The 16,766-nt window shown below is 37.7% G+C and overlaps 1 protein-coding gene across 2 annotated transcripts in view; it reads left to right on the forward strand.

The window, feature by feature from the left end:
- The window catches only part of ARHGAP42 (Rho GTPase activating protein 42), a 159,923-nt gene that overhangs the window by 108,457 nt on the left and 34,700 nt on the right, over nt 1–16,766 (forward strand). For both annotated transcript variants that reach the window (XM_061374435.1, XM_061374434.1), the window contains exons 7-10: nt 5,721–5,825; nt 9,158–9,287; nt 13,120–13,220; nt 13,945–14,054. In XM_061374435.1, the coding sequence (XP_061230419.1) occupies nt 5,721–5,825; nt 9,158–9,287; nt 13,120–13,220; nt 13,945–14,054 (446 nt within the window). The remainder of the gene's footprint in view (nt 1–5,720; nt 5,826–9,157; nt 9,288–13,119; nt 13,221–13,944; nt 14,055–16,766) is intronic.

Here is a 16,766-nt window from a genome sequence, read left to right on the forward strand (position 1 = left end):
GACAAAGCCTAACACTTCAGAATCACAAAAGAATTGCTATGTTATTCATTTTTCTTTGTGTGCTCTACAAATGCTCAGGTACTAGAAGCTGCCTGGTGGTCTGTCTATAAAGACATTTCTCCTCAGGAGCTCTGCTGCTTCTGGGGTATTCTAGTGCGTGTGCTGCTTATGTCTCCAATTTATCAGCTCAATGCTATGTCTCCATGTAAGTCTGACATATTACTAGTAGACTCTTTGAAGGAGCATTTAACTAAATAAAAGAAAGGCTATTAATGCAGGGAAGGGGAAGTTTGTGATGCCTGTGTGGAAGAAGGGTAAGTTCATGACATGGGAATAGAATTTGAAAAACAAACTAGAGCTCCTTCTGGCATTTTTCAGTTTGTCTATGCCAAAGGATAAGAATGGTCTGGGAACCAGAGTGGGAGAAGTAGCCTAGGAAAATCTGACAAGTGGGTTACACCTAGGACAGTAGGACAGTAAAAATTGCTAGCAGTGGAGTGTGTTTCTTCCTGGGGGAGAGCAGGGAGAGATTTTAAGGGTACACAATGCTAGTGGCTCATACTGGGAATAGAGAATTACAATATTTGGAGTAGACTTTTGCAGCTGCTCCTCAGGCTGTGGATTTCTCTGCTGTTCTTTGTATCTTGTTTGAAGGAGTCGCTGATTTATACTAGCGTGAGTAATTGACAGCTGTCTGTTTGTGATCTTCCTAGATCCTGGCTTTTTCCAAGGGAAAAAACCCAAGACATAAAACTTTTCATACAGATCATTAGTTGAAACTTTTTCTCAAAGACAAAATAGTGTTAACATCTACAGCAAGTTAAACAGCAAAGCATAGTAAGTAACAATGATCTCTCATCTTGGCTTTGTCCTTGTGGGCCCAGAGAAGCTAGTCTAAACCAAACCACTTTCTGAGGATGTTATGCTTGTTAAGAGAAATGTAAATGCCTTCCTGGAGCTCCACTTTGTCCCTCAGCAATGCCAGGTCTTCCTTGGCCTATAGAAATCAGGGCCCAGGGTTCCTAAGCAGTGAACTATCTGAAATGTGAGGGGTGGTCCTTAAACGTCACAAAAGACTGGAAGTGCTTGTTTAAAACAAAAAAAAAACACAAAACCACAAACCCTGGTATAATTGCATGCAGGTCAGTGACACTTCACTGCGGATGTTAAAGTCAATTTCTTCTCCTTGGGCTTTCTACATTATTAGCTACGATCACTTTAATCTGATGAATAAATGCTATCTACTTATAAGAAAAACTGAAACCAGGGAGATAGGGACTTCTGGCTGATGTGCTGCAGGCCAAAGGTCAAATTCCTCCACTATCCGAAACCTAACTACAGTCTTCTTCCTGTGAGAATGAAATGACCAGGCAGTCTTGAGGTCACCAGCTCTCCATCAAAATAAATAAAGTCTCAAGAAGTAGTTGGATTTTGTTTCAGGTTCTGTGTTGAAATCCTTGTGTTGCTGGGGTACTGAATAGCATTGTATTACGCAGTTCAGACCTCACTCTTTCTTGATGTGGCTGAGTAGATACTCAGAACGAGGTAAATCTAAGGCACCTGTTGAAATGAAAAAATGTCAATATGAATACATCAGGTATTGTATGTGATGTTTGGGGGAACAAATCAAATCACCTCTTTACATGTGAAGACCACTGCAAAATACATTCTGAAAGTCTTTTTGAAAGAAAAAAGTCTGTTACCTTTATTATTTAATATTAATCTCCTTAAAATTATGAGCCTGCGTTTAGCAGTAGTACCATTTCTAGCACCAGCAACAAGAAAACCCCAATGTGAGCATAAGCCTAGGGCAAAAGTCCTTGGCTTTTAGATCTCTTCTGTGCAATGCTATGGTTGTACCTGCCCTGATGGAAGTGGTTATGAAGATGCCTTAACAGCATAGGCCCATTGGGTACAGAGCATTTTCTGATCCCTGTTCCTTCCACCACTAGTGACATGTCCATAGGAGCAAATACCATCCTCAGTGTCTGTTTCAACACAGAACTTGAATAAGCTGGTTTAGGACTTGCATAAAGTGTATTTTTACTTTTCTTTTATTCCTCTTTTTCAAAGTGCTCAGAGAGTATTTGACCAAGAGAACCTCAGGGCCAGATCCTCTGCAATGCACAACTGCCAGAATACATAAGAAGTACTTTAACCAAGATGCATTCAGATTTTTCTCAGGGTTTTTTTGCTGCTGTTTTTTTTTACTTTCTGATAAATTCAGCTTTGCTGCCATCTTGTGTTAAATATTTTCTTTCTCGGTATTTCTCTGTACTCTCTAAAATCATTTTGTGTGGTAGAAAATGTTTTTCTTCAAGTATTGAAGCTGAAATTTAAACAGTTTATAGTACACTCTCCTGAAATGACCTTTAAACTGATATTTAATTCAGGCATAAGCTGACATACTTTCTCCCACTAGTTCTTTGATCGTAATTTTGGTGTGCTCTAACATTCTGGTCTGGTGCAGTTTCACTGAGCACTCATTACTCCTCCATTGCTTCTTTAGCTGAAAGGGTTTAGCAGCAGGCCTCTGCTTACAAGTAAAAGTTAAACCATGTCCCTTTGACTGAACCAAGTCAGAGTAATCACCGGAGTAGTTAAGCTGCTGTATCTCAAGGAGCTATAGTTGAGAACACTGATGAGTAAATGAATCTAGGCTGTGAGCACAGACTTCGAACATCTGGAGCCAGAGCTTTAGTTATTATTTATTTACTTATTTTATACTTTATTAATAGAAAAGGAAAATAGTATTCTTTATTGTATGTAGTTGTTTCTAGAAATACATTATAAACCTTAAAATTATAGAACTCTTTCTAGCTGTTTACATAACTGGAGCTTTTTAAGATAAATTGTTGTATTTGGACCCTCCTCAAAACCAGTTGAATAACCAGTAAGAGACTTTCAGGCCTAGGTCCTTAGCTGAGATAGTGATTTCAGGTGGACAGATGATCAGGTCAAGCTGAGACTGTTTCCACAGTCTGTGGAGCCCTTCGTTTGACTGTGTTGTGTTCATGTCCATTTGTTTGGTGGTGGGATGTGGTTCAGGAATACACACCCATTGTAGAGGCCCCATAAAATGTGGCTGTTATACCCAAGGATCTTCTCAGTTCTTCAGGTTTCATGACCAAATTACTGGGTAGCCATGGGCTTTAATCATCTCTGCCTAAGGCCAGATTGTCTGATTGTGCAATACCAGTAAAAAACCAAGGGCCAAGTCCTTCTACCAGGCATGCCTGCATGCTTCTATTTCTGCCAGCACTGATGGTCTTTTGACTTTGAACTGCTTCAGCTTACTAATGCAGCAGAACATCAGGCTTCTGGGGCGGAGATGCTCACTGAAGGGCTCAGTGCCAGAGCTGGCACAGGCTGCCCAGGTAGGTTGTGGAGTCTCCCTCTCTGGAGACTTTCAAAACCCACCTGCACGTGTTCCTATATGACCCCTCTAGGTGGTCCTGCTTGGGTGAACTGGGTGATCTCCAGAAGTCCCTTCCAACCCAAACCGTTCTGTGATTCTGTGGTGTGCAAGGATGTGTGACGAAGCTGAATGGGGAATGAGAGGAGGTGCAGGAAGGGGAGAGCAAGACACAGGTCTGGTTGCAGCAAGACATCATAGAATCATAGAATCCTAGAATAGTTAGGGTTGGAGAGGACCTTGAGATCATCAAGTTCCAACCCCTCTGCCATGGGCAGGGACACCTCGCTCTAAAACATATCACCCAAGGCCTCCGTCCAACCTGGCCTTGAACACTGCCAGGGATGGAGCATTCATAACCTCCTTGGACAACCCATTCCAGTGCCTCACCACCGTAACAGGAAAGAATTTCCTCCTTATATCCAATCTAAACTTCCCCCGTTTAAGTTTTAACCTATTACCCCTTGTCCTATCACTACAGTCCCTAATGAAGAGTCCATCACCAGCGTCCCTGTAGGCCCCCTTCAGATACTGGAAGGCTGCTATGAGGTCTCCACACAGCCTTCTCTTCTCCAGGCTGAACAGCCCCAACTTTCTCAGCCTATCTTCATATGGGAGGTGCTCCAGTCCCCTGATCATCCTCATGGCCTCCTCTGGACTTGTTCCAAGAGTTCCATGTCCTTTTTATGTTGAGGACACCAGAACTGTACACAATACTCCAAGTGAGGTCTCACGAGAGCAGAATAAAGGGGCAGGATCACCTCCTTCGACCTGCTGGTCACACTCCTTTTGATGCAGCCCTTGTCTGCCCATACTCCTGCATCCTTGATCTCTCCTCTGCCAAGTTGTGGAATTTTGCTTGTTGGAAGGGATGGAATGCCTTGCAATGCCAAATGGATGGGGTTCTAAAATTGCAAAACTAGTTTAGCTATTTGCCTGAAAATAGACGTGTTACCTTAGCATGATAGTGAGCACTAAGGAAGGGGGAAGCAGAACAATTTAACTACATTTCCTCAAGTAGGGCTGAGTGTAAATTTAAAGAAAATATAAACACAGTAAAAGCTACATTTTTAAGCTGTTTCATTTACAATAATCTAGGGTACTGGTAACACAAGGAAAAATGCATTGAATATGAATTATGGCATTTTTCTTGCCTGAGTCTAGGCTACTTCAGTAGTCGATGGAGAGAGATAAATGTTTCCATTGGATCATTCATCCCATCCTGAGAGAGAAGTTTGAAAAAGGAAAAAGAATTATGTTCTTGAATACCTGTGGTTTTTTTACTGAGTTAGGGGGCAGTCTGGACAGCCCATTACTTAGCCTAAATGATTAGCTTTTCAGTGGTTGTAATATACTGAGATAAATCTGTCCTCTTGTTACAGCTTTTGGTTTTGTACATACACTTAATATATCTTTTTTTGTTATTTTCTTTTTCTTTTTTTTTAAATAATCTAAATTACAGATACAAAGACAGTAATCCATGATAAAAATTTAAATGCTTGTTATTTAATAGCAGGTAAGATGACTTACGGTAATGTCAAAATGCTTTGTAGAACAGAGTAAGTTAGGAGGCTTTTAAAACTAATAGATTGTAGGAGTACATTAATTCAACAGCTAAAATCTACTTGCAGTTTTTACTACTTCAGCTTTTTTTAAAGGAAACTTTAAAAAGAATTTTCAGCTGGATATGCACAAACTTCATCTGACAGGAAGAGTTAGTCTGGATTCCTTGTGTTGTATTAAGCTGTCCAAAACATACTTTCAAGAGTCTCATTTGTGGAAAATAGGCCATAGCAATTAGTATGAAGAAAGTGAAAAAATATTTTGAAGAAAAAAACCCTTGAACTCTGAAAGAATGAACTTAGAAAATGCACAACACCAAAGACTCCAGCTGGAATTCTGGTTAAAATGACTAGGACAATGAATTAAATTGTTATGGAAATGACACCTTAATGATGCAAAAGCCTGTTGAACCTTTCTCCTAAGGTCTGACCATGGATTGCTCAGCAAAGCTTTTTTATTGCAAATAATGAAAGCTAAGAGTGTTCCAGGAGCTAATACACAGAATGGTTTTTGCTGGTAGTTTGCCATATTTCGGTGCCGAAAACAAATAGCAAATCAACTGTCCTTAGTTTTTGTTTTCTAATACACACCTAAATAGAAAAAGTGTGTAGCAGTTGCTAAGAACCTTTTTCTCACTATCTCAGGCAGTGTTAATTCTTTATAAGTTAGTGTATCTTCATGTTACGCAGTGTTAAAAGCACATGTTAAAAATATATAATACTTCTGAATTTTACCTTTTCAGCTCTTGGCCTTTCTTCAAGGATTATTTACATTTTACCATGAAGGATATGAACTGGCTCAGGAGTTTGCACCATACAAGCAGCAGCTGCAGTTCAATTTGCAGAACGTAAGGATGATTTGTATTTACACCATTATTTTTATTTTTATTTTTTGGCTCATTTAATTTCAGGATATTAAAGTAGTCTCATAGCACTTTATTGGAACTCTTAATGTGTAAATTTACCTGTGTAAATGCTTTCTTGAGAGTGAGGCCTGTCTTCTGGAGTAACTGGATGTCCCAGAAATGCTCCAGCTGGTACAGAATGATGCAGTTTATTTCTTTAAGATCTCAGATTACTACAAAAAGCTTGTCCTTTTTATGCTAGCTTCCCGCTGTATTTGAAGCATACATAGAAAGCCATTCTCTTGCTCTTCTCTGGAACATCAAAGAATTGGTGGGGTCTTTCTCCATGGTGACCAGCTCTCACAAGCATTGAGTTCCACCTGAAGAAGTGTTCTGTTAGTTGTGTAGAGAGTTAGTCTCAGCTGAGCAGGTGGATCTTCTGCAGTAGATTGATCTGAATTTGAGCCATACAAGATGAACCATGCCCAAGAATTCCATAGCTTTCAGAAATAACAAAAATTCATTTAATCAACATACTTTTTCACTCCTCATAACTGCTGTATACAACTGTATATTTATTTCAATGTTAACTCAAATGTTATGCTTCCAAAGACATATAGGTAAGTAGATACAAAGCATCTTTATTAGCCATTTGCATTAGAGCCACTATTATTTGCACTTAAAGCAAAAAGTGAAGTTCAGCATGTTAATACTGGTCCAGCCACATTTTTCAGTACAAGTAATGTGAAAGTACAGAACAAATTCATTAAAGAGTGAATGAATTCTATCATTTGCTCCAAATACTGTATATTTGGGATGACTCCATTTCTTTTCCATTTTATTCTTTCGAGGAAGGATACCTAACTGAAATTTGTATAGCTTCACTAGAGTCAAATAAGCTACATCAGCTTTTGTAGATATTGTCTTGGCTGCTGAACTTAGGGAGTATGGAACAGATTTGGGAGTACAAGAGCACCTTACTGTGGTCAACTACTATTCCTTGTGCTTTACTGAAAAATAAAATACATTTTTCACTGTAGCATCTTACTATGAGGGGCGTGTTAGCTCAAAGTTGGAAGATGGCATTGCCACTAGTGCTGTTAGTGTAGATCTGATTCCTAGAAGTACTGCACTCTTCCAGGTTTTGCTGCAATTAAATGTGTGCAGCACACCTCCATAGCCCCACCCCCTTTTACGTCTGTTGTTCATATGTAGGTATAGAACCCATTTAAAACAGTGCTTGAGGAAATAAGGCAAATCCTTCTAGATGGTTAACCTTTTCCTTTTAGATTAAAATGCAAATGCAAATGTTCTCTGCCTGTTGTGCATCTTAGCCTCCTGTTCTTTTAAACTAGATGTTTGCTACTGAGTCTTTCAGATAAAGGCACAAGGTGTCAGTGTTGTCGCACATCACAGTTTCAATGAAAATGTGAAAAATGTGCTTCAGCCCATGAATTTTATTTACGTTCATGTGACAAGTTCTGGTAGGAGCATGAGGCCACAGCACAGACCCAAACTGGCATTGTAAGTCAGAATGTGTCAGTATCTTCTATGCATATATCTAAAGAAACAGAATTATTAAAGGATTTTTTTTAATTCAGTGTTAATGAGGAAATAATTAAACTTAATTTCTTCTTAAATATGATGAAAGTACAACTTGAAGTTGTAAATAGACTACAGCGTAGAGGGAGATGTGAACTTAGGCATAAGGAATAATGTGTTATGGTATTTTTATTATACATCAGAGAAACACATGCGTAAAGATGTAGTGAGGTACAGTAAATCATCTACTGCTGTTACACAGAAATTTGAATTCTGGCTTTAGATCCAGATCCACAGCTTCCTTTTGCCAGCTGGGCTATCTACTTACTTGTCGCTCAGAGCATCACCCTACTTCAGTCTGAAGTGCAATAATTTATGTAGGGAAAATCAAACTGAGGGCAGTGTTCAGGGAAAATTGTGTTCAGCCTGTGTGTTGTAGCTGTCAAAAATGCTCCTCTCCATTGCATTCTGTGTTCAGGTCTTAGAGAACAGTTGATCTGAGCTGCTGTTTCTCCTCTTAAAATTCTCCTGCGTGTTAGAGCAAGAGAGTAACAGCTGTAGGAGTAGCACAGTAATGATACACCAACAGCACTTAACAGGTTACTATGTCCTAACGTGACCTGTTGTCATTTCCACTGTTTCAGCTGGCCAGTGGTGTATTTTGTATGTCCATTTGGCTTTGTTTTCTATAATTTGATTCAATGTCCTGGCTGCTTAAAAGTAGTAATTAAAAACTTACTAGACAAACAGATGTAAGTTCTCAAAATGGGGACATTCCCCCCTTCAATGACATATCCCTCTTGAAGGTCTCAAAATGACTTAAGTTTGGTCTGAACTGATGTTCCACTCTAAGGGTATAATGTGAAAAGTTCAGATAAGAATTTTACCATCCCCTATAGTAAAAATGTTTCTCTTCAGGAAGAAGATTTAACATGTATTATCAAACCTGTGGCACCTCATAACAGTTCTCCTCTACTATACCATGCTAGGTATGTGGAGGGGAAACCCTGGACTCACTGAGTTCAATAGGAAAAATCTCTATGTCCATGCATATGGATATTAGCAAATATGAATAACCCAACTTTTATGTAATTCTTTGATTGGTGAGATGCCTGGTTACACATGTGATATTTAGGACAGACACAGTATTTCCATGCTTTTGGCACAGTTCTGTCACTTGTGACCTCTTTCCTAGCGTGTTTATGTTATACTTAATTGTTGTGTTTGTATAGCCATGTGAAAAAATGTTCATGACAGTAACCTGCCTATTCTGAGTATCAGCAGCTGTGGTATTACTGCAGATACAGATACACAGTACATTTGTCTTTTCTACATGTGGAGAGAGCACAGCTGTCTAGGGACATTAGCCTGGCATTGACCCAGATCAGTGTTTTATGCAGTGTACTTCAAGTCGTTCAGTGGGACTCACTGCTTCAGGTTTGGGGTTATGCTGTAAGACTGGTGTCTGTCTGCCTGTCTTCCTGTATCCTTAGTGTGTAAGCATACCTAAAGATATAAAATGACCTCCTTTCTGTGGTTAGTGACCTGCAGAAGGAGGAATGTTACTGTTCTCAACTGCATTTGCTTCACAGATGTGTGCTTGAGTTGAATTCTGCATTACTATGTTATTCCTATGCTGCTAGAGCAATGAAGAGTATTATTCTTTATTGCTTTTTTTTTTCTTTATGTCTCTCGTAAATACTTCTGTTGGTGTCCAAACCAGAGGCCTTGGCACTATTAGTACTTTCATGAGATAACATGTTTTTTTGTTTGTTTCCTTTTCTTGGTGTTAGACCCGGAATAACTTTGAAAGCACTAGGCAGGAAGTGGAGAGACTCATGCAAAGAATGAAATCAGCCAACCAGGATTACAGACCACCAAGTCAATGGACAATGGAAGGCTATCTGTATGTGCAGGAGAAACGTGAGTATAACAGATGTACTTTTTAGCTGAATTTGAAAGGCACAGCATCGAAGGTGAGGACAGGAAAATGGTCTAGTTAGCCAGACAACACAACAAGTTTGAATGTCTGCAGACTCCTGCTATGGCTTCTTTCCAAATGATTGAGAGGTTCAAAAGAAAAACAAGTGACTTTTCAAAAAGCATTTAGAGTAGCTATGGTCAGATGGAATGGGGATCAAATCACTTGTAAGCAGCTCAACCTCTGCCCCTTGGGGCCTTGTGGGTCGGTGCCTGCTACTGGCCACCCTAGAGGATGGTAGCAAGCTCTGCTCTGGCTGGCTGTCCCACACTTTGCTGCAGAAGCTGCAAGCTCCCAGCACTCTGCTTTGTCTTTATCTGTCAAACCCTGCTGTCTCCTGTACTTCCTCTGCCTGAACAGGGCGTCTGTTCACCCAGCAAGAGCAACTTCCACTTTGTACCAGGGATCTCCACTAACCCAGCCACCTTAAGAGTAAATGAACATGCACATAATGGAAAACAGAAGTGTAAGAAGAAGAAAAGTTTTCTAAATACAGTCTGTTGGCTTCAAAATAGCTGCAAATATGCCTGTTTTATACAGTTCATGAGACATGAGAATAAAGTGACAAACTAAATGAAGGAACAGAACTAAAGTTGTCCTAAGTGTCTGAAACTACTTGGAAAAGCCTAACAATACATCATGTTATGAATAAAAACAGAACCGGGAAATACATGAAAAGTCAAATGACAGAATTCGAAACTATACATCATGTGAAGTATCGTGCAAAATCCTCAGTAAGAGTTATCATTGCATGGGGTACCCAGATTTATATATTTATTTATTTGTTTTTCTAGTTGCTGTGGAAATCATCCTGACACTAGAAAAGTATATAGCAGTATTTTGAGATAGTGTGTACATGCTTGTGCAAATTTCACATTTATGCAAAAATACTAAATACAGTTTTGCACCTGATTTCTCAATCTAAAAATAAATGGAAGGCATCTCGATATAGAATTCTTATGTCAGACTTGACCCCACTTGTTCTCAGTTTTGAGGATCTCTTCTTTAGTGCTTCCCTTTTAGATGATAATTAAAGAGACTACATGGAGCCATAAATAATTGATTTCTCAAAAAAATAAATTAATCTTTATTCCAAATGTGAACTAAAAGAAAGAAACCTCAGTGCTTATCATAGTTAACCTTCAGTAGCACTGAAAGTTTTAAGAAGGCCTTCTGTGTTTTGAGCAATAATGATAAAAAGAACCTGTTTTAAGTGGAAATTACACTGAGCTCTGCTAATGGGGGAGGCAGAAAAGGAGTGCATTGAGCACATGCTGTGCTTCATTAAATGGTGAGAGGCCAACTTGACATCCTCTTACTGAAAATAAATTTGTTCATTAATTTATTCTGGAGTAAGGGTAACAGGGCCTATAATCTCTGTGTCAGTAGGGAAGACACTAGCTGTAAATTTCCTTGTCATGCCAGTTTACTTTCCCACAACCATCATTCCATAGACTCTTAAATTACAGGCAACTGCGTTAAATGTTTACTATTCTGGAGAGTAAATCCTGTGTGTATTTGTTACCGATCTGCATGGTGGTAAATATGTTTAAAAAATGGCAGTAGACTATGAATTGTTCTCATTCAGATGGAGAGTCATAGGTAACGGACGTAAAGTCACAACATAGGTGTCAGCTACAATTTTTTAACGAAAAACAGGTGACTAAACTCATCTGAACCCCCTTTGAGAGTGCTCATCTTTCTTATGTGTGCTAAAAAGTTAATTAAACGCCATGAGAGGAAAAATTGAGTAATCAGAGTAATCATAGATTTTGTTTTGCTAAGTGAAATTAAGTTAAAATATAGGAACAGAACCTGAGGGTGGGTAACCAGTTGACTTTTCAATTCATGGCATGACCTTCCTGCAGAATGCTAGTGATTGGAGAGCTTTCTCCTAGTCAGTGTAACAGACTGTAAATTTCCACATCCACTTTTCTGGATTGCCAGGCATCTGATTTGCATGACCAATACAACGTTGTGTACACCTTTATGGAAATCTACATTTAGAAGGCAAACGCATTGTATCTATAGCAAAACTACTCGTTTTTTAACACCTCTCATTTTTATTGAACTGTTTAAGTTAAGAAAAAAAAAATTGAAATACTTGGTTGTTGGTTTCTTACTTAGAGCTCTTTAATTTTAAAAATAATTAAAAGATCCAGTACCTTGTACTTTGAAAAAAAAAATCAGTATCATTTTTTTGCCATGAGTAGCTCCCATTGAAATGGATTGGAAAATCAAATTTGGGTTGAAAGTATAATCCAATCCTTTCCTATTTTGAATTTGCATTATATATATACATATCTATATGTGTATGTCACTTACTTTGACACCTGCCTTTGTGATGGCTCTGCAGGGAAGGGACATACTTGAATGCCAGCCTCTGAAGCGTAGTGCTGTGCAAGAGGAAAGACAATCTTTTCCTTTGTGGTATGGCCTAAGGTAGAGCAGTCACATTGCAAAAACCTGAATTACCCTGTGCTCTGCAGCACACTAGCCCTCCAGATGTGTCTGTAAGAATCCAGGAGCTTTTATCTTGTTCTCTGTGTGTTACATTAAACTTTCTTTTTTTTTTTTCCCCCAGAAAATTGTGTGAGATCTTAATTTTACGTTTAGGATGTAGAGAGAATTATGGAAATGTTGGGAGGATTCACTCCATGTCCTCACAGCAAAGAGCACACTATAAATACCTGTATCTAAGCTAGGCTATAGATGAAATTTAAATACAATTGAGCTTAAGTTCAGTGCGTGTTCAGATTCGCTACAGGTTCACAGCAGTGCCTGAGCAAAACTCTGGGTAATCCAAGAGTGAAAATATCTTTTGCATCAGAGACCCTATATTTTGCAGTAGAATTAAGAAGTTGTGTGGTGTGACCTTTCCAGCGTAAGGCATACATCCACTTATTGGGGATTGCTATAGATTTTATGTATCTAAACTGAAGACTAGTAAATCCCAAATGAATCTAAATTGAAGACTAGTGAATCCCTACATACGTTATACTCTGGTATTGTGAGTTTGTGCAATTGTCAGTTTGTGGACATAGTCAGTTGTGCACCACCGTTACAGACACCTCTTCTACAGAAGGACACGTTCCAATGCAAGAGGCCAGTGTTTCTTGCTGAAGGTGCCACCTCTGCCACCCAGAATTCTATCCCTCATCTCTAACCCACTGTGCACAGAGTGCACTGTTCTTTTCCTTCCTTTCCTTTCACGTAATGAAATCACCTCTCAGTGTTCAACTGTGTAAGATTAAATCTGCCTCTGAGCCAGTGCCATTTTACCCACTCTTTTAAGGTAACAGAGTAGCCTTCTTCTGATACTACCAAAAGCATTTGTTAGCCTTGACAAGAACTCTGAAAGTAAAGGGAAATGCACTCTGACTTCAGGACTTCATCCAGTTCTGTGGAGGTTTCCCTCAGAGAAAGGCCGTAATACTGAATCCTTGTGCCTCACTTGGGATGATAAAATCTTCAGCTGTATTTCCTAGGCAGAAAAGTCCTCAGGAACTTTCCTGCCTCCTGCCTGTTTGCACTACTATAATACTGTTACCCTTCCAGTTGCCAAAGAAAATCAGTCTGCTGTAACATTGTCGGCCAGCCTTATAAAGCTGCAGTATCTGAAAATTATACCTGTGCAAATTAAAAAAATTAGGGGAGTTTTTGATTTTTATAGGCTACATGTGGATGCTGTTATGTTTTATTCCTCTAGCTCCAACTAAAATAGTGATAAAATGCCAAAATAATTATTTTTAATACTATCTCTCTTTAATCTAGGACCTCTTGGATTTACATGGGTAAAACATTACTGCACTTACGATAAAGGAACAAAAACATTTACAATGAGTATAGCTGAAACAAAATCTGGTGGAAAAGTGGTGAGTTGCACATACAAGAACTGTATATTCCATCTTTTATGTTAAGCATCCAGGAACTGTTAAAAGAAAAAATGTGAACATAGTATAAGGCTGTTTTCATACATTAAAGAGTGCGTGTCTTTTATAGTGTAGACAAATTAAGTATTTAAATAAAAATATTTATTTTAAATTATACATAAACTGCATAATAAATTCTCTAATGTGATGGTACCAAATGCATAAGAAATCAAATCACCTTTACACAGAACTGTAGAATGGATGATGTTTGGAAGGGAGGTCTGGAGGTCATCTAGCCTAATCTCAGTGCAGGGTCAACTAAAGCATGTTATCAAGGCCTGTGACCAGTCAGGTTTTAGATATCTCCAAGGATGGAGACCCTTATGGCCACCTCTGCAGGCAACCTGTTTCAGCATTTGGTTACTGTAATAATACTCATTCTAACATGTAACATATAATCATATTAGATATACAGATGTTTGTGAAGTTTTGAATTTAGGGAGTTTTCTGAAATACAATAATTAAAAAACAAATATGTGTCAGAAAGCTGTTAACTGTAGTCTTAATTTATATATGGAAAAGTTATTGTATATGTTCCTAAATAATTCCAATCCCTATTTTAAGACACGTTCTTTGGACAGTTCTACAGTTAAATTTAAGATGTGAAGCCAAGGTGTACCAGCATACTGTCTGTGCCAATCTTTTTTTATTTTATTTTGTTTTATAGAATGGCCTTGTTACAAGCTCACCAGAAATATTCAAGCTAAAATCTTGCATCAGGAGAAAGACAGATTCAATTGACAAACGTTTCTGTTTCGATATTGAAGTATTCGAGAGGTTTGATTCTTTTTTCATTGTGTTAACAAATTGAATATAATTAAAAATAGGAACAGTTGTAACCAATATCTAATAATTACTCCTGTAATAGGAACACATATTTCTCAATAGGCTTGTATACAGACAAATTAGGCTCTGAAGACTTGGTTCTTACTTGTTCAAACCTATTTTCTAACAAAATCTACTACATAGGATGTGTTGTCTTAAGTACATTATGTTTGCATGTGGATACAAGATGAATTCTAGTATCACCTGTATCACAGCTGACTACCCTCTTTTAAGAACAGATCAGATGTATTTTTATAAATACTTAATAAGCATATTCTGTACCAATGTATTTCCTTCAGAAATGTATGATAGCACATAATTTTTCTTATTTGAAAATTACTTTGGCACGTTGGTTAGTTTATTTTTCACTTATTCCTGGATATTATCATTATATAAGGTAGATTAAAGCAGCTTTTCTGTATTTGAAGTATGTGTACACAGAACTTTGTAAACACGTTTTTTCCAAGCTTGGGAATAAAAAGAAATATTGAATTAATTTTTCCCTTAAAATATGGTAAAAGGACTGACTTTTGTAGTCGTTTTCTTAAGAAATATCTTGTGACTGCTGCTGTCATTTTAACTTCCATCCAGAATTGCTATATTTATATGATAATTTTGAGGCTACTTTGGTGCTTTCAAATATAAGACATTATTTTGCTAGAATAGATTTCTGAGTGAGTTTAGGTTTAAGAAGTAGAAATTTGATATGAACAAATTGGTCTCTTGAAAGCTCCTAAGCTTGAATTGACAGGTTGCATTTGAAATTGATAGTTGTTTCTTTCGATGTAGAATTGCATTTATTAGACACATCTGTGGTGATACCATTGTAATGTATTCACAAGTAAGTGTTGTCCCTTCTGTCTTCCTTACTCTATTAGCACATCCACAGTTCAACAAAACTACACAGAAAAATTAGTTCCATCTGCAGTTCTTCAAGTTCTCATCAAAGAGACAGTTATAGGCACTTCTTACATGTTACTTACTCATTCTGAACATTCTGATTTATTATATCTGCATGGCCTGTAAGTTATGGGCATTCTGGAAACTCAGACAGAAGGTTAAAATGGGAGCACAATACAAAGTTACTAGGTCATTATTGTAAAGATCTGAGTTTCACAGGCTGGTGGAAAGTTCACTCTTACACTTAATTTGGTATTCAGCAGGGAAGTACTGACTTTTTGTACAGGCCAGCAGAGGAGGTAAATAGACAACGAAGTACTTAGAAATATTTGATAGGAGTTCACATACAAGGACAACATTCGTCTCTTCTGATTGTTATGTTGATAGAATGAGTTTCCCCTAAGAAAGAGAAAATTCAGTGGCCATTACTGATGTCAGTAATGACTAAGAATGTGAGCGAGTTCATATAAATGTAAACACAGTACTGGAATACTGAAGGTTCAGAAAGACTGTGATAGTGATTACATTAGAACTAATTTTAAATTCAAGATGATGTTGTTTACTTGGAGTATAATCTTGGACATCACCTACAAAATAGAGAAAAACCTAAAGTTTTTTAAAAACTTTTGAAAAGTGACAGTAAAACATAAATTTCCTTGGTAATCTGAGGGTATGACTTCTCATCATGAAGAGCTCTTGTTAAAACTGTACAGCTATACCAGTCTTCGAAATATTCTTGTAACTTCTGTCTCCAAACACTTTATCCCACAGAGGTATCTCTCTCCCTGCATCATTATTTGCAACATTATATGAAACATTATATGAAATACTATTTTATTAAAACATTAGAAATCTGTGCAGACTAATGTGCCCATCTCATTTCTTGAAAGAATCATTTTAACTGAAAGAAACCCTTGTGAACAAATAATGGGGAACACACAATGTGAGCCCTTCAAATTGACATAAATAATTTAAAATTTACTCTGTGGATTATGGTATTAGGTATTTGTATGTTAAAACATGCTGTTTAATGACTGCAGACTTGGATAACAGATTAATCTATGACAGAAATCCAGAGCTAAAAGTAGGTATCTCTAAGCTTGATGTAAAATAACACTCAGAAACTTCTGTTCCTTCCGTACATGTCAACCAAGGCACTGTAAGTGCGATTTTCCAACTGAAGTATTAAGCAGCAGTCACAGTAGAAAGAAAAAAAAATCAGTTTCTATTTCTATTTCTAAAATGTTTTTGTGAGAAAAATTCCTAGGTAAGAATCTGTGGGTACGAAGCAAATAGAATATTAAAGCACAAATAAATTTAGAGTTTACGAAAACAGAAAAACAATTATATATCTTAATCTGCATTAACTGTATCTTTTTATACTTCTGATAGTCGATAGCAAACAAAATAGCTTGGAATTTTTGTGTGTGAATGCATTTTTATATTTTGTGTTGTCCAGTTGATTTCTTGCATGTAAAAGTGTTGGTCTTTTGGAGGAGGTGGGGAAGGATGGTAGGTTTTTGGTATTTATTTTAATGATGGAAGATAAAATCTATAGTGTCCTTTATTTGTGAACCTGCCATAGAAAGATCACCATTTTGGACAGTCTGCTGAAAGTCTGAGCAGAGATACTACACTGGTGTGGGAGCTGGACTTCTTACAGTCACATGGGCATTCTGTGTTAGCCAATCAGTGAATTAATTTCAAAGCATTTCTTAAAGAACTCATTTGCCTGTGATCACAAATAGAGGCTAACTCTTTGTA

This window comes from Neopsephotus bourkii, unplaced genomic scaffold, assembly GCF_033783945.1.
Source record: "Neopsephotus bourkii isolate Nb327-2 ecotype Australia unplaced genomic scaffold, CSIRO-AGI_Nbou_v1 NB_1638, whole genome shotgun sequence".
In the NCBI taxonomy this organism is placed as follows: domain Eukaryota; kingdom Metazoa; phylum Chordata; class Aves; order Psittaciformes; family Psittacidae; genus Neopsephotus; species Neopsephotus bourkii.